The sequence below is a fragment of the Pipistrellus kuhlii genome, unplaced genomic scaffold, assembly GCF_014108245.1.
Source record: "Pipistrellus kuhlii isolate mPipKuh1 unplaced genomic scaffold, mPipKuh1.p scaffold_m20_p_7, whole genome shotgun sequence".
In the NCBI taxonomy this organism is placed as follows: Eukaryota; Metazoa; Chordata; class Mammalia; order Chiroptera; family Vespertilionidae; genus Pipistrellus; species Pipistrellus kuhlii.
Genome location: NW_023425573.1, coordinates 24,122,379 through 24,140,705, shown reverse-complemented (window position 1 = coordinate 24,140,705; position 18,327 = coordinate 24,122,379). Strand labels below are relative to the sequence as shown.

Genomic DNA, 18,327 nt, shown 5'->3' with positions numbered 1-18,327 from the left:
TGCCCTCTAGATGGAGTGTGCCCATCAGTATCAAATCCTTTAGAAGTTTACCTCATACCTACACCACCTGAAAATATAACTTTTGAAGATCCATCATTAGATGTGATTCTTCTTTTAAGAGTTTTACATGCCATCAGTCGATACTGGTATTACTTGTATGATGTGAGTATTGTTGGAAATTTTCCATGATGTGCTGTTATTCGTTACATGTTATCTCATAGTTTCTGTCTAGTGATTTATGAATTTCCTGTTGTATTAGAAACAGAAACAGTGACTCTGCTAAATACAGGGTTCATGGCCCAGTAAAGTACAATGTACTCATCAGTGGGAACTTCTCCCCTTTTATTTCCTGACCTAATTTTTAGGTTCATTCTCTTGGCAGTCTTGTAAATTTATTAAATTAAGCTATAGCATGGAATTGAACATACTTTTATTATAATTAAAATTCTTTATGTACATTTAACCCATAGTTCACTTATCTAAGTTAAGATATATATTAAGTAAAGAGTTGGGTGAAAGTTGAATGCGGTCTTTGATATTTATATAGTGTAGGAAAGAATGAAGGAGTTGGCCTTGCATAAAGCATTAGTTCCCACATCAGTGATTGAGCCGGTACTCATAGCATGTGGAGGTTGAGATGTTTCAGCTATGTATTATAGAAAGTCTCCATTTGTGTTAGGAAACAACAATGAGAAGCTGTATATTGTATTCTGGAAACAAGTGAAATCTGACTACTTTGTATACGTATTTGGGGATAAAGGAAGAGAGAGTCCTGTTTTACTACATACTGACTTTTTTCTTAAACATTTTGCAGAATGCAATGTGCAAGGAGATAATTCCAACTGGTGAATTTAATAACAGTAAGTTGACAGCAAAAGCAAACAGGCAGCTTCAAGATCCTCTAGTAATCATGACAGGAAATATCCCAACATGGCTTACTGAACTAGGAAAAACCTGGTAAGACTACCACTTCTATAATAGTGGCCTTGGTAGTATTATCATTGTCTTGGTCTTTATATTTTGTTACAGAAACAGTGTTTAGTAAACCTGCTTAATGTGTTTAGTAACTGTCATATTTGATCATAGCTTGCTTACTCATGTGAATTTAGCATGCAAACAGACTAGGCAAGCTGAGACTAGTACTAGGTCTACTTGATTGTATATGTCTGCTTATATGAAATAGGAAAGTACACAAGGATATTTGAATGAAGAGATTAAAATCCTCTGCCACAATAAAATCAGATTCCAAAGGTGGAATTGAGTGATTCTCTGATCCTGCTTGGGTCCACACCTGTATTCTTAGAAACTATAGAACTGCATTTTCGGTATAGTAGCCACTAAGCACGTGTGGCTATTTACATCTAGATTAAATAAAATGAGAAATTAATGTTTTTAGTCACAATAGCCATATGCTTACATGGCTACCTGTATTGGACAGAAACAAATACTGAACATTCAGGTCACCACAGGAAGTGCTCGGGTACCTCTGTGTCAAGAGCTATCAAAAATCATTCATCAGGAAGTAGTAGAGCCTCTTTTACTCCAGCTACCTTTTGCATCTTTGAGTAACTTAGAAATGCCAAAGCTAAGAAAAAAATCATGAACTAGTAAAGCCAGTATTTGTATATATGTGGAATGCGGTAGGTCAGTCGTCAGCAAACTCATTAGTCAACAGAGCCAAGTATTAACAATACAACAATTGAAATTTCTTTTGAGAACCGAAAAGCGACTTCTGCACATGGGCCATGAAGTTTCAATCATACTGTACATGCGTGCCTACACGTGGTATTTTGTGGAAGAGCCACACAAGGGGCCAAAGAGCCGCATGTAGCTAAAGAGCGGCATATGGCTCGAGAGCTGCAGTTTGCTGACTACTGGGATAGGCTATTATCCTTGTGAGGTGGTGATCAGATTTTAAAAATTGAGTTTTCACTAGTCATGTTATACTTCCTAAAGGTCTTCGGGTATATTATATAATAGATGATCTTGAATATACTTGATTTTAAACATAGAATTTTAATGTATAATTTCAGATTTCACAGTGATAGGCTACTTAATGCATTATTATGTGATCACTTAACAAATTTCATACAACTACTAAGGAAATTCTTCAAAATTAGTTTACTCAGACCATTTGTATTGGTCATATTTACAGTTATTCTGTATCATATTAAAACTTATTTCTAATATAGGGATTTTTTTATGGTTTCTAATTCAGATAATAAATTTATATCGCATCTTTCTACAGCCCATTTTTCTTCCCTTTTGATACTCGGCAAATGCTTTTTTATGTAACTGCATTTGATCGGGACCGAGCAATGCAAAGATTACTTGACACCAATCCAGAAATCAACCAATCGGATTCTCAAGATAGCAGAGTTGCACCTAGATTGGATAGAAAAAAGGTAAGTTTCTCCCCCAAATTTTTAAAGATAAATCAAATTGAGCTTTTCAAAATAATGGGAAAACTAGAAATATGGTACACCTAATTATGTCTATTAGTTTAGAGGGCTGCCTTTGTCACAGTCATCTCTTTGCTTATCTTTTTAAATCATCATTTAGCCATATTTTTCTATAAGTCTCTTGGAACTGTGCTACCTATGATTCTTTTTCATTCTCTACTTAGAGTTCTTTTTCTCAGTTTCTGAAATAATTTCTATAATTATTTTAACTCTTGTGCCAAGGAAATACCTTGTCTTTTCTTAATTAGTCTTTCTTCTTTTCTAAATTAGTAACTTAAATTAGCCCCCCTTTAATAATTGACTAGAGGCCTGGTGCATGAATTTGTGCACCGGTGGGATCTCTCGGGTTGGCCTGCAGGGATCGGGCCAAAACCAACTCTCTGACATCCCCTGAAGGGTCCCCAATTGCAAGAGGGTGCAGGTCAGGCTGAGGGACCCCACTAGTGCATGATCAATTGGGGCCAGGGAGAGACTGTGGGAGGACTGCAGGGCGTGTCCAGCCTGTCTTGCCAAGTCCCAATCAGCTGGACTCCAGCAGTAAGCTAACCTACTTGTCAGAGCATCTAGCACCATTCCCCCCATCCCCACCCCCGTCAGTGCACATCATAGCGACTGGTAAAATGGCCGAACAAATGGTCAGACACATCATATTAGGCTTTTATTTTTATAATTGATCCCTTACTCAGTAGGTAGAATTAATCAGTTCTTTATTTTCTTAGCAAATTACTCCAATTAGAAGCAACTGAAACAAAATCCTTGATAAATTTCATGTCCATAGACCAGTTAGCCCCAGGTGTTGCTGACTTTTATCTTCCTGTGCTTCTAATCTAGCTCCATACTCATAGCCCTAAAACACACAGCTCTAAGCCATTTGCATTTGAGACCCAGTCCTACACTTATGCCAATACACTGCCTTTTAACACTTGCTACTCATATCTTGATATGTGTCATTAGGATTCCATGAAAATTGTGCTGGTAGACTTTGGATATTTGCCAAGACCTTCCTCGTCCTCATGAATCTCATTAGTAAATGTTTGTAGATCTCTGCAGGACAGTAGTAAGGTTTCCAGCTTACCTATGACCTCCATTCCTATTTCTTCATCATCTGCCTATAAGTGCATCCAGGAATATATTAAAATACTGCAGCCCAGAATTGCTTTGATGTTTGGCAATGTTTCAGAGGTCCTTTTCCAACTTGAATTTCCTGAACTTTCCACAGCCTCAAGATAAAAATTACACTTACATCTAAGTTTTCTTCATGTGTGTATGCCAGCAATGCTGTCAATGTTTATAGCAACACAGCTATTTCTTAACCTTTTCTGAGGGATGCTTTGCACACACAAAAATAATTTTTTAGCAATTGAGTTTTTTTTGCACTTCAAGAAAAAGCACCTATTTATTAAAGTGTAATGTGTGTTTATTTTCCTCACTCTTGTACTTTATTTTGTAGCGTACTGTGAACAGAGAAGAGCTGCTGAAACAAGCCGAGTCTGTGATGCAGGATCTTGGCAGCTCACGGGCCATGTTAGAAATTCAGTATGAAAATGAGGTGAGCTTTTGAGTCGGGACAGTTTGAGCATGATTTGTGCCCTTGAAAAGGTGTCATTCAAGTTTCTTGGTCCTGTGAAAGAGTTGACAAGTATACAGTCTGTAATCATTATCACATCATGATAAAGAAAAATCCAACCACTACCACAAAACATTCTCTTAGACTACTTTACAGTCTTTGCCTGCTCTCCATCTCCTGTCCCTGGCAGCCTTTGATCTGTTTTCTGCCCCTGTAGTTTTGTCCTTTTTTACAGTATCATAATAAATGAAATTATAAAGCATGTAATTATTTTTGTTACTCTTCTCTCAGTATAAGGCTTTTGAGATTCATCCATGCTATTGTTTCCTTTTATTGCTGTTTCATCACCAGTTGATGTACATTTGAGTATTTCATGTCATTTAATGTTTTAAGTTGTCTGTTTTACCTATGGAAATAATAGTATTTGAATGAAGGAAATAAACTGTTTTGATCTGTGATTTGTATTTAGCATAGTAGTAGTATGCTAAAGGGAGAAAGAACTGACTTTAAAGCACCATCTTGTGGGTATCAGATATTACTGCAGTTTTATTCATTATTCTCTTCTCTCTCCTCTTTCCCCTCTTTTTTTTCCTCCAAGGCCCAGTGGAGAAAAAAAATGTACAAAGGATATATCGTCATGGGGTTTTTCTTTTAGTTTGGGGAAGTATACACACACACACACACACACACACACACACACACACACACACGCCTATGAGCTGAAGAAAAAGAAAGGAAAATAGGAAGATGGAGTATGAATAGAGGGGACAGGGTGTTAAAAGGTGACATTTGAGCAGAAGAATTTCTCTAGCAAAAGGACATGCAAAAACCCTGAGGCAACACTCCTCTGGTGGCAAATGACTGTGTGGCCTCAGGGTGGGAGGAGGGATCATAGGACATGTGGGCAGTTTTTTATTTCTATTTATTTATTTTAATATATATTTTATTGATTTTTTTACAGATAGAAGGAGAGAGGGATAGAGAGCTAGAAACATTGATGAGAGAGAAACATTGACCAGCTGCCTCTTGGAACACCCCCTATCGGGGATGTGCCCGCAACCAATGTACATGCCCTTGACCAGAATCGAACCTGGGACCTTTCAGTCTGCAGACTGATGCTCTACCACTGAGCCAAACCGGTTTCGACAGTGGGCAGTTTTTTAACCTGAGCTTTTGCTTTGAGTGAGACGGGAAGCCTCACAGGGTGTGGAAGAAGGATACAAAACTATGTTTTGTAAGGTTCTCTCTTAGCACTGTGAGGATAGGTTATGAGATGCCAAGAATGCTGGTGCAGAGACCAGACAAGAGATATTAGTGGTAACAGTTTAGAGTATGTTGTGAAGGTGGGGCAGGCTTAGTGTTTAATGATTGTTTGCAATGTGGAGTGTAAGACTAAGAAGAGCCACAGATGGCTCCCAGGTTTGGATTGGAGTGTGGGCTGACCACTGATGCCCTTCACTGCTATGGAAAAATAACAAAGGGATGGGGTGGATTAAGAACACGTCACCAAGTTCCAACAGATCACTGTTTGGAAAATTGAGTTAAACCTTTGGTGGACTGCACCTAATCTTTTAAGCTAGTGTGGTTACTGTGATAATCCTATATAATAAAAGCCTAATATGCAAATCGACCAAATGGCAGAACTACAGTCGCTATGACCCACACTGACCACCAGTGGGACAGATGCTCAATGCAGAAGCAGGACCTGACAGGCGGTGGCAGAGGAGGGTTGGGTGGGCAGTGCAAGGCCAGCCAAAGCGGGTGCCTGCAGGAGTCCCTGATTGCCACGCCAGTCACCCCACAGGTCAGCCTTGATTGCCAGCCAGACTTAGGGACCTTATCCTTGTACAAATTTTGTGCACTGGGCCTCTAGAGGTAAAATAGTGCCCATTAGTTGCAAATACTGTACACATGAAATACAGCCTTCTTGACAGGACAGTGGTTAGATTTAGCCTATAGGCTTTGTATTAACTTGTTCTTGTTGCATATCTAGCTTATTGTCTGAGCTGGTAGGACCTTGATAGAACATGAAGGAACATCTAGTCTGGACATTGTCTCAGGCTCACTTTTCTCGTGGAGGAGGCGTTTTCATTCATAGCTGGCTGTACAATAACCTCTTGTTTTAAGATACCAGTGTCCAGAATCAAAACGAGACCCACCTACAAAATCAGTGTCTTCAGTATGTGCCTACCCCCATGTGCATGTTAAACAGCTCTCAGGAGATCCCAGTGCATCATGGGCTAGAGAAACACTGGTGTACTCCCTGAGGCTAAGTTAGCCCAAAGTGCTGTTATGGAGTCAGACCTCCCCTTATTTGTGTTTATTTAACAAACCTCTGTTAAAGGCTAGTGTGTGCTTGGGCACTATAGAGGATACAGAGGTGAATTAACCATGTGTACACCATAAGCGTCTATAGACGCAAGCAGCAGACTTTTTTAATCAAAATAGTGTGGCAGTTAACTGGTTAAAGTTACCCTTGGGTGGGATATACAGGCATATAATGCCATGCTGACAGTGTAATATGATAAGTACTTAGTAACTGAAATGTAACTCCTAAGGAAAGGAACAAACTAACTGGGCAGATAAGGAGGCTTTTCCTGAAGAGGTGGCATTTGAGCTGGTTTCAGAGTTACCATTCACCAAAGAGAGAATGGGAAATAGCCATATGCAAACCATATCTTAGTCCGTGAGGGTAAGCTCAGACCATATAGGTTCTTGGGAGCATGTTTCAAGGTACCAGTGCCCAGGCTTGAAATGACCCACCCATTAAATCAGAGTCTTCAGGACATGCCCACCCCTCACATGTGCATGTTAAACAGCTCTCAGAACATCCCAGTACACCATGGGCTTAACAAGCACTAATGTACTCTCTGAGGCTAAGTTGGGGCCATATATATGAGTAGGAAATTAGAAAGGATTGCTAGCTATTAGATGATCAAGACTGAAGAAATACAGTCAGGATAGCTGGATAAATAATCTCTACTGCATCCTGATAAATATTGTCTGTTCCACATTGCCAAGAGGTTTGCAGGTTAAAAAAGGGGGCAATGCTAATTCTAAAATTTGAAATTGTTCTACTTTTATTCTTCTGTAGGTTGGTACAGGTCTTGGGCCTACACTGGAGTTTTATGCACTTGTATCTCAGGAACTACAGAGAGCTGACTTGGGTCTTTGGAGAGGTGAAGAAGTTACTCTTAGTAATCCTAAAGGTAATATTAATCTGAGTCTGTCAATTTGTGTTATTCAGATCAGGTAAAGGGCCCTTAGAACTCATTAAATATGTTTAACTTGTAACAGAAGACCTGCTCTCTGACCTTAATTTATTTTAGCCTTTTTCTTATTTATCAATTAAGAGGAGGGCCCTTCAGCTCTAGAGGACCTAACTAATATGATTTTGAGAATATTGACTTTCTTAAATGTTCTGAGTTACCAGTTTTTGTTTTGTCTTGTTTTGGGAGAGCACATGTAAAGTTTGGTCACTTATTTACAGGAAGCCAAGAAGGGACCAAGTATATTCAAAACCTCCAGGGCCTGTTTGCACTTCCCTTTGGTAGGACAGCAAAGCCAGCTCATATTGCAAAGGTTAAGATGAAGTTTCGCTTCTTAGGAAAATTAATGGCCAAGGCTATTATGGATTTCAGATTGGTAAGTTTGCTTTTCTATAAATTTTTGTGTGCCTGTATTATATGAAAGTTCCTAATCCCATGTGCTTAATGCAGTATTTTAAAACAGTGCTATACAAACTTTAATATGCATATGAATTACTTAGGGATTTTGTTACAAAAGCCAATTCTGATTCAGTAGTTCAAGGTTGAGGCCTAAAATTCTACATTCTCATACCAGCTGCCAGATGACGCCCAAATGCCAAACTATGGTCCATGTTCTGTTAGAAGCAGAGGCTCAGAATCAGGCATGGGACTTAATGATATATTTCTGAAGTGGTTGATATCATAGTTTTAATCCAGTAGGAAGGTATGAGTATGTAATTAAGCTTAAAATAATTTGCCATTAGAGAGCTAGAATGAAGATAATCCAAGAAAATCCGTATTCACTCAGTTCTGAATATTTCCAGGTTTTTCTCCATTTACTTTTCTCACATTTTATAAGATACTTATCTCTGTATGTAGAGAACATTTTCATCTGATGTCATATTCACAAACTTACAGTTTCACTGTAACTGAAGAATGGTCTGTTCACCAGTTATTTTAGAAGTTCCATTTTATTTTCTCTTGATGATAATCAGTTGGTTATTTTAACTCTTTCCTTTAAACATCACTTGATATTGACCCCTTATAGTGACTATATATATGTCCGTCATTGAAAAATTATTTTTCTAGGGTCATTGTTTAAATGGAGTACTTAAGTATTTTTAAAATTTCATATCAGGGCCCCAGATTGAATTTAAATGGGGACTGTTTCATATAATGAGGGAAATATTATTTGACCTATTTAAATGACCTTTTGACAGTTAATAGAATTGAGACAATTCTCGAAGCTGTGACTGTTAAAATATTTTGCATATTCCCTTTCAGGTGGACCTTCCCCTTGGCTTGCCCTTTTATAAGTGGATGCTACGGCAAGAAACTTCACTAACGTCACACGATTTGTTTGACATTGACCCAGTGGTAGCCAGATCAGTGTATCACCTAGAAGACGTTGTCAGACAGAAGAAAAGACTTGAACAAGATAAATCCCAGGTAGGCTTACAAGATGAGGAAACCTCCAAGTGGATCAGTTTCTTATTGTAGAAAGATGAGTCTTTGTTAAGTAGTTTGTATTTGACACAGTTATTAATGTTATTTTAGAAGACTAACTTTTTTACCACAACTGAAATGTGATGTTATAGTAGGATGGCCTATAATAGCGATGATGAGTAAAAGGCTTAATTTGCAAATACAATACACTCTTAACTGAAATCAAAGGCTCTTATTTGTTAAATTTTATATGGGTGTTGTGTATCTGGCCAGATATTATGTCAGACTGAATTCTTTTAGTAAGCATTTGAATCAATAAGACTGTTCTTAGGTCAGATTGATTTTTGTTGTTTTTTTGTATTGTTTTGTTTTTTCCTGAAATGTGGCTAAATTTAGGAACAGTCCATTTGTTTCTAAGGAGATTTCAGGATGATACCTTTAAAGATCATAGTGGCTGTGTACTATTTTTTTGGAACACATGTTAAAATTTCTGTTAGATTTCATGGGTAATCTGGAGTTTTATATCATTTATATTTTTTACTAAAAAGTCATTTCACTCAGTCTGAGATTAGTAGTGATCCTGTATCTGACATTAGAAGGCAAAGTTGTATTTTTTTTTTTTTAATGGCAGAGACTCAGATAACTTATATTAGGCAGGTAAATCAACTCCCATTAAGAATAGAGAAGGGTTTCTGTATGTGGAAACTGTCATATCTCTCTTAATAAAATAGAGAGAAACTTATAGTAGACAGGTGGGGGTTTTAGAATGCCTTTGTGTCAAGGAGGATGATTTGTAAGGGAATTCATCTTAGCTCCATATTAATTGATAGTTGGTGATTTTGGAAAAATAAACTTATTAAGGGAAATAGCCAGATTTTTGCCAAGTCCATGTTTTCCATACAGTATTTGTCTTCAGATTTTTAGAACCACTTAGGTTTACGCTTGCCAACTTTTGTAAGTTTTAAACTACTATAATCTTATTTAGGATCGATTATCTTTTAGGTAAGTAATGGCCCAGGGATAGGAGCAAGGAAATAAAGTAAAATTGTGGCATGTTCCAGGTGTCTTACAAATGTTAATTTATTTAATCCACAACAACCCTCTGAGACTTAAGTATTTCTGTTATCCCAGTTTTACACATGAGAAACCCAAGGCAGGTAAGTTGAGTAATGTGCTGGTCGCATACCCAGGATGTGAGAGGTGGAATTCAAGCCCAGACTGCTTGATTTAGAGCTCACAGTGTCAAATGACTTAACAATCAGTCTGTTTGAAATGACTGATTTTCTGCACTTAGAGGCATCTCCAATCTAGAAACCCATTTGCCTTCTTTCTCCTGTAGTGGATACCTTCATTTTCAGATAGAATTTGTGGTTTTGCCTTTTGGTCTTTCATGCTTAATAAAAAAAATTTAAAAATTACATTTTTATAAAACATAACCATATAATCTTAAGCACTTTTAAAAAAGTGAATAATACAAACTTTGTTTACAGAGTGTGACTTGATTTTTCTTGGTTGGAATCTTTTTTCACTGTAGTGCTATTATATGACTATGTATTTGTTATTCTAGTCCTGATTAAGAATCTATAGGATATTCTCTAGACTTGGACTTTGCAGAGAAAAAATATTTTTATTACTACATAGTGCATTGTTTTTACTTACTTGAATTTATAATTTCCTAACTATATTGTATTACTCAGTATTGGCTATATACATATATTGAATTCATAAGGATTTGCCAGGAATTTATGAAAAGTTTGACTCCAGAGACCACACTCTTAAGTAGACCATTATGCATAGTATCTTGGCCTTTTTGAGAAATCTGATTTGAATATGATCAAATTGATAGCAAACATCTCATTATAAATGAACACTTGAGATCTTGTTTCTTATATAAAGACTGTTGGAATCTGAGTGTTTAAGATTATTTCCTTTGTGGTCATGTATAGATTATGACAAAATAAGAAAAAAATAGTCTTAAGAGCTAAAAACAAAAAAAAAAAACATAAAATGTGTTAGCATGTCTTTTATTTTATAAACATAATTGAGTGAATGACTGTACTTGACAAACCCACTCCCCTTTTGTCTAGACCAAAGAGAGTCTACGATATGCATTAGAAACCTTGACTATGAATGGCTGTTCAGTTGAAGATCTGGGATTGGATTTCACTCTGCCAGGGTTTCCCAACATTGAACTGAAGAAAGGAGGAAAGGATATACCCGTCACTATCTATAATCTAGAAGAGTATCTAAGGGTATGTAATAGCAGCGTCCTTTGGGGTGAAGACCACCTGTAGTGGTGCAGAGCTTTGCCTATGGCTACTGCTCTGAAGGTGAGGGAAGGGACCAGTCCACTAAAGCATGAGGTACCAGCTAGCTGTCTGGACAGACTGGTTTGAGACCTTTGACCTGTGGGATCAATGCATGAAGTTGACTTTTTCAACCTTAGCTTTGTTTTTCTATGAGAGGACATATTGGATATTTCACAATGCCTTATACAATCTTGAGTTTGCTATTCTTAAGCTTTAATACTATCCAAGAAGATCACATTTTGTCACAGTTTGAGAAGAAATTAGTGAAAAGGAGTCATCCCTTGTGACTAAATTGCTATCAAGCCAGATAAGAATTGCCTCTTACACACACACACACACACACACACACACACACACACACTCTTTCTCCCTCTCTCTCTCTCTCTCTTTCTCCCCCTCCCTCTCTCAAATTTGTGGGTTTGATGAGGCTTTTCAAATTACCAATTCATGGTCCTTATCTATATACACTGAATTAAGGAAAAATAATTTCATATTGAATACAAATTACATTTTAAATTACAACCTATGTAGGTCTTTATTGCAATTTTTGAAAAGTTTCTTTTGGTTTTTCCAGACATTGAGTGGAAAGAGCATTGCGTTCAAGATGAAATATTACCCTTCACCTAGACCCAACTCTTGCACTAATTAAACTGTGGAATTTTAAATAGAACCTCTGAAAATTTTTAGCTCTGGTTTCTTATCAGTTTGAGAGAGAGAGAGAGAAATAAACGATAGTAGAGAATCTTAGATACTACTAACCTGCTTTTCTTTCAGTGTAATACTATTAAATGAACCATTAACATCCAGATTAAGGTTCTCTAAAAATAATTTATAATAATGTTTTTATTTTTACCTGAATATGGCCTCTGTTTCCAAATACGTTAAAGTGATTGATAACTAGATAATGTTTGGGGCAATTACAGATGCTTTTTGTTACCCTTCAATTTTATGTGACTGCTTTTCTAGAAGTGTACCTTTTTTTTTTTATGTTTTATTGATTTTTCACAGAGAGGAAGAGAGAGGGATAGAGAGTTAGAAATATCTATGAGAGAGAATCATCGATCAGCTGCCTCTTGCACACCCCCTACTGGGGATGTGCCTGCAACCAAGGTACAAGCCCTTGCTCAGAATCGAACCTGGGACCTTTCAGTCCGCAGGCCGACGCTCTATCAACTGAGCCAAACCGGTCCCGGCTAGAAGTGTGCCTTTTGCTAGGTGCACATACTTAGCAAACGGTTGGGTTCTAAGAACTTAACAGGATATAAAACTAAAAATTTCACATTTAAACAACAGTAATTGTTACTTGTCTTTTTTTTTTTTTTTTAAGTAATGTTTTACTGTACTTTGTCACAGAAAAATATTTGAAATCTTGTCACAGTTTGTAAAAGATTTTTCTCTTCTGTAGCTGGTTATATTCTGGGCACTAAATGAAGGCGTTTCCAGGCAGTTTGATTCGTTCAGAGATGGATTTGAATCAGTCTTCCCACTCAGTCATCTTCAGTACTTCTACCCAGAAGAAGTGAGTAGCTTATATCTAAAAGAAATGTTCATTTCTAGTTCTGTGCCCTAATTATTTTAGTGGGGTATTTCTGTGCTATTTAGTCAGACTCCACTGTTGCAAACAAAAAGGTTGGGAGCAAGGGGTGGGTCTTTGAGAAAGATAAGGCCATTTCCTGAGCAAGTAAAACATTGAACATCAAATATAAGAGTTTATACTGTATAAATAACATATGAACTATATAAGTATTCAATGTAATATAAATAATAAATATAAGGGAGTGGGGTCCATGTGTGATTGAGTAAGCATAGTATTATTGTTAACTGAGACCTGGATGGTTGGTGGGGCGTGGAACTTAGGTTACCTATCTGTAGTACTGTGGTTGGCAGGGATAACCATGGGTCCAGAGTAATGAAACACACTGAGGAGGTCACACTGTCTTTATTTGTAGTTGGTTTTTTTTTTTTTTTTTTTTTTTGTTTTTTTTTTTGGGGGGGGGGGGGTGTTGTTTTTTTTTTGTGTGTTTTTTTTTTATTGACTAAACTTCCTGGATTAGATGAGATTTGGTTTCAAGATTCAAGTTAGTCCTTGAAATTTTAAGGAAGTGTTATAAATGTATTAATTGCCAAATTTAGAGAATACTTTTGAGAAAGGAAAATATAATTTTATGCATAGCTTTTCTAGCCATCCTAAAATGCAACGTGAATCTCAAGAAACTACATGAAATGTCATAGGACCAGACTAGGTTTCCCGTTTGCAAACCCTTTTTTTTATTTTTTATTTTTTTAAATACAAGCTTTAGAATACACATTCATTACTGGCTGAATCTGGAAATCTTTGAATAACAACATTTTAATCTCACTTATTTTTATGTACATTTGGGTTTGATAACTATTGAAGTATGTGGCTTCCCTAGCACTTTTAAGGCACTAAATGTCACCTGGAAGTGAAACAAGTGTTGCTCCTTTAATTGAATCCTGGTCCTCACTGCCTAGCTATGTGACCATATCCAAGTAGTTGTACCTGATCTGACTATCTTGTCTATAAAATTGAGATAACCTCTGTCTCACTGAACAGGATACTGAAGTACCTGATAGTGAGTGACACATAGTCGATATTAATTTCATATGTTCTAAACTGGATTTTCTCAAAAGTATGTAGTCATTCTGCAAAGGGACAGTTAAACAAGAGAAAAGATGGTTTGATTTGAAACTGATGTTAGATTTTTTCCAAGGACACAAAGGCATTTTTTTGCTTTCTAACAATCATTCTGTAATGGATTCGTGGGTCCCCATACAGCCCTAAACAACGGTATGGCATAGGCATGCCTCTCTTTGCAAAATGTGAAAAACTACCAATTTGCTATGTCTCATTTTAACTTCTCTCACTGCTCTCCAGCTCAGTAGTCTAGCTCTTGGCTTTCCTTATTGAGTACCCTTGTGATTCCAAAAGCAAAGATTTGTAAAAATCTCGTTGGTTAGAAGTATGTTATCAAGTTAAAACTTCTAAAGAACCAATAAGAGTTAGGAAAACTTAAATTAAGGGTTTGTTTCAGATGTTTTGTTTGAAATTAAAGGCTTCTCTAGAGCAAAGTCCCTACAAATGGGCAGAATTCCTATGAATTCGCAAAGGAAAGGAAAATTGAATGTGTAAATGCATTAGAAAAGCACAGTATCTGAAGAGGTCTTAACAGAAGTTTTGATATGAAAATGACACTCTTCCTGACTACATTCAGACCTTTTCGGCATACTGCAAAACAGTGGTATTCCTTTCAATCCATTATACAGCTATATCTTGAGTAATTCATTATCCTTATTTAAATGCACAGCTGGATCAACTCCTGTGTGGCAGTAAAGCAGACACTTGGGATACAAAAATACTGATGGAATGCTGCAGGCCAGATCATGGTTACACTCATGATAGGTGAGCGCTGGGGTCTGCCAGGGGTTCAATTTATAGCTTAGAATTTGGTAGTCTGTGTATGTATATATTGTAAACAATAAAAGGGGGTATTTTATAATTGTCTACATATTAAAGGAGATTTTCTGATATTTCTGATATTTATAGTAAAACAGGGATATCTGAACAATCCCACACAAATCTTAGTTATTATAACGGTAACATTCCACTTGAATTCTAGCTATAACATAGAAGCAAATTTGATTTCAGGGTTCATTGGAATGTGAATTCATATTTAGTCATACTTAAATTTGACAGTCTCTAGCTAATTGTGAGAGTTGGCAATGTGTTGGGATACAAATCTGTATTTTAATATGATGAAATAACATTATTTATTTTTGTTACAGTCGGGCTGTGAAGTTTTTGTTTGAGATTCTCAGTAGTTTTGATAATGAGCAACAGAGGTTATTTCTCCAGTTTGTGACAGGTAGCCCGAGATTGCCTGTTGGAGGTGGGTACACTGTTGATGCCTGACATTGAGTCTAGCTATAACTCTGTGTGTGTGTGTGTGTGTGTGTGTGTGTGTGTGTGTGTGTGTGTGTACACGTGTGTACACGTACTTCAGTACCAATAGCAGGATATTCTTTCTTTATTTGATTTACAGTGCCTCATAGTTATTCCATTATGGTAATTTTTCTCAATTTTTGGTTTGTTGAATAATTCATTAACAGATATAACTGGTAGGAAAACTGGTTTATTTAGCTTAAGCACATTTAAGTAAGATTACTACACACTGTAATGCTGCTTTTGACATTTGTACATTATCAGATGAGAAGGTATTCTGAAGTGTGAATGTTCAAAGATGAGTCCTAATATACTCATACAGGTATGAGTTGGTACTCTGTTTTAAAAGTTAGAAGATATAAGGAAATATTTGCCGCCTTGTTATAGTATGACTTTTTATAGTAAATAAAGCAGATGCCTGGTCCCATGCACTAAGTGTTTATTGAATGTGTAGATTTAATTGCCAAGGAAGAAATAGTACCTCATGTGTGTGGTAATGTTTTCTGATAGTCGTAGCATAAATAAGGCATGCCTATCATTCCAGCCTGACTCCTCTCATAGCTAAGAAAGTGTTCTTTGAGCTGGCATCCTGTACACTTACTGAGTCCCTGGTCTCTCTTCCTTCCCTCTAAATTAGGCTTCCGGAGTTTGAACCCACCCTTGACAATTGTTCGGAAGACATTCGAATCGACAGAAAACCCAGATGACTTCTTGCCCTCCGTAATGACTTGTGTGAACTATCTTAAGTTGCCGGACTATTCAAGCCTTGAGATAATGCGGGAAAAACTGTTAATAGCAGCAAGAGAAGGGCAGCAGTCATTCCATCTTTCCTGATTACACCGAGAAATGCAGTGTCTGCCTGTTACAGCAAAAGAAAACAAATCATGATTTCTTTTCTAAATGTATCACCTGAGTCAAGGAAACATGTTACTCCTTCTTGTTGTAGGAAAAACGGCTTGCAGATGATAAAAGAGACACTTGGTTGATATTCATTAATGGCCCCATGGACTTAAAGTGATCAGGCCCTAAACCATTGTTGTGATGAGGTTTCTTTAGCAAGTTCTTGTTTAAATTATCATTTATTTGATGAGTGAAGTTTTTAACTTGCTTTGCTGTGTGAAATTTGAAAAAGGGGATGTTTTTCCAGGCTGAAACAATAAATGTCGCTGTGCAGTTTAATTCTGGGCTGTGTGTATCCATCTAGCTAAGTCTACAGTATTGTTTCCTCCAAAGATAACTCTTGTACATATAAGTACAGACATTAAAGCTCATGCTTATTTGACAGATAGTTTAGTAGGTTAGCTCTGTGTGCTTTTCACTTTCCTCTAATTTTCTCTCCCCATTCATGCATTGTCTGTGCAGTTCACACAGTTTTTTTGTATATGACACTCAATTGTTACATTTTTCATTAGCCATGGGCTTTTGTTGTTTCATGTTCCCTCAGTTAAGATAAAATTTAAAAGTCAAAACTTGACCTATATTGTCAGTATAATTCAGCCTTTGTAACTGGATGGACTTTTCTTAGAGCTTAGTTTTAATATAGTTGTAGGGTATTGCTGGCTTCCTACCAGTGACACACTAGGAATGTTTACATGGTGATTCCAGCAGCCACAGCCCCTGGAGCAGAGGCAAGGAAAGCTCATTCATTCATTTCTCTTGTGTAGTTTACAATGTACAGCTTGGGCCATCCAGTATGTATTAGTCTATGGCCAGAGCATTTTAAATTGGTGTAAAGTTTCAAAGATAAAAAGCAGTTTTAATTTCCTGTTGGAGTAAAATAATTTTTTTCTCCTATGTTCTTGTTTTAAGGTTTTGTTCATTGTCTTTCTTCCACTTTCCTCACCCCCTCCTTTCAGCGATAATTTGGGACAAACAGTTCAGCCTTTGTCTCCACACAGATAAAAGCACCTGTAAGCAATGCTCTGTCCAGTAGTTCTATGTGCTGATTTCTCAAATCTGCAATAATCCATCAGGCTAATGTTTCTACTTGAAAATAAATAATGTTTGCTTCACCTTTTTGTTTATAGTTCTGTGCTGTATGCATAACTTGTGTAGATGTATTTCTATGAAGTAAATTGTTACATCTCCATGATTCCGCGTCATGGCTGATTTTGCTTTACAAAAATTTTATAATAGCAGCTTGAAGAACGTAAAATGTGGAGAGAAAATGGGAGGAGACCCCTTCCTAAGGTTTAAAATTAAGCCTGTTGCATAAATTTGAGAGAATTTTCATAATTCAAATTAAAACAAAATGATAGATGAGGGGTTTTTTTTTTCTAATTGAACTTTGAGAAATCAATTTTCTTTTGTTTACTGACTTTTCCAAAGTTTTATTTAATTGATGTAGAAACCCCTTTGTTCCCCATCCTATCACTGAAAAGAAACAGTGGCTTGTTTTATTTTGATGACTGTCATTTTCCACTTAACTGGCCTGTGTGGAGCATCCCCCAGTGAGTGCTCATCCCCACATGGCTTGTCCTTCACACTAAACTCAAGCAGGGCCTGGCCTCTGAAGTGTGAGGAGCTGTAAGAGCTGCTCAGGGGCCTGTCTCCCTGGCCCCTGCAGAGGCTCTGACAGGTGAGAGCAGCTATACCCTGACATGGAGGAAGGGATGGCATTTCTGCAGTTCTGATATAGCATAGGAACTAAGCCGTTTAATCAAGTAGAGCTAGGTTAACGAAAGAACTGATTTGTATTCAACTGTTCTTATACTTTTTACAAACTAAGCACAAAGATTTTTATGTCAACATAGCATTTTGTTCTTTTTTTAATCAGGGTTCTGTTAAAATTTAGACCTGTGTATAAACAAAGTAATGTCTCTTATTAAAATATCTGTACTTGACGTTTTATTCATGTTGTGGCCCTGACAGATTTGCCCTTATTGATTCACCATCTAATGAGTACCTTTAATGGTTTTTTAATGCAATTTTGGAGCTTTAGTGTTTAATAAGAGTTGGTGACTATCTGTTTAAACACTCAGTTTTTACCCTACACTTTCCTCAGCAACCCGTGGTTGGTTAGGAGCAGGAAGACTTCCCCATTGTAAAGCAATCTCCCTTGGCAGAGGCCTTATATTGCTTGGTAGGGAAAATGTATTCTATTTCATTTGCTATTACTCCAGTTATGCCTTAAATTTATTTGCTTAGTAATCCTATCAACAAGCACTAATTTTTAGATATCCTTTATACACATAAACAGTTGGATAGTGACCTTATATTCTGTTGTCCTTTAATTTTGCTAAGATGGAGTCAGTCAGATGTTGGGCAGCTAACACCAAGTATGTCGTGGTGTGTTCAACAGTGACTGGTTTCATCTGCTTTGTATATTTTTACT

At 36.9% G+C, this 18,327-nt stretch overlaps 1 protein-coding gene across 28 annotated transcripts in view; it reads left to right on the top strand.

Annotated features, from left to right (window-relative positions):
* The window catches only part of TRIP12 (thyroid hormone receptor interactor 12), a 132,052-nt gene extending 115,047 nt beyond the window's left edge, over positions 1-17,005 (top strand). For 27 of the 28 annotated variants that reach the window (XM_036422153.2, XM_036422176.2, XM_036422174.2 and 24 more), the window contains 12 exons: positions 11-162; positions 815-957; positions 2,249-2,405; positions 3,913-4,011; positions 7,124-7,238; positions 7,520-7,674; positions 8,562-8,726; positions 10,811-10,975; positions 12,438-12,551; positions 14,359-14,453; positions 14,837-14,940; positions 15,631-17,005. In XM_036422153.2, coding sequence (XP_036278046.1) covers positions 11-162; positions 815-957; positions 2,249-2,405; positions 3,913-4,011; positions 7,124-7,238; positions 7,520-7,674; positions 8,562-8,726; positions 10,811-10,975; positions 12,438-12,551; positions 14,359-14,453; positions 14,837-14,940; positions 15,631-15,827 — 1,661 coding nt within the window. In that variant the 3' untranslated portion in view covers positions 15,828-17,005. The remainder of the gene's footprint in view (positions 1-10; positions 163-814; positions 958-2,248; positions 2,406-3,912; positions 4,012-7,123; positions 7,239-7,519; positions 7,675-8,561; positions 8,727-10,810; positions 10,976-12,437; positions 12,552-14,358; positions 14,454-14,836; positions 14,941-15,630) is intronic. The other variant, XM_045575315.1, reaches the window with a different exon arrangement.
* The last annotated feature ends 1,322 nt before the right edge of the window (positions 17,006-18,327 follow it).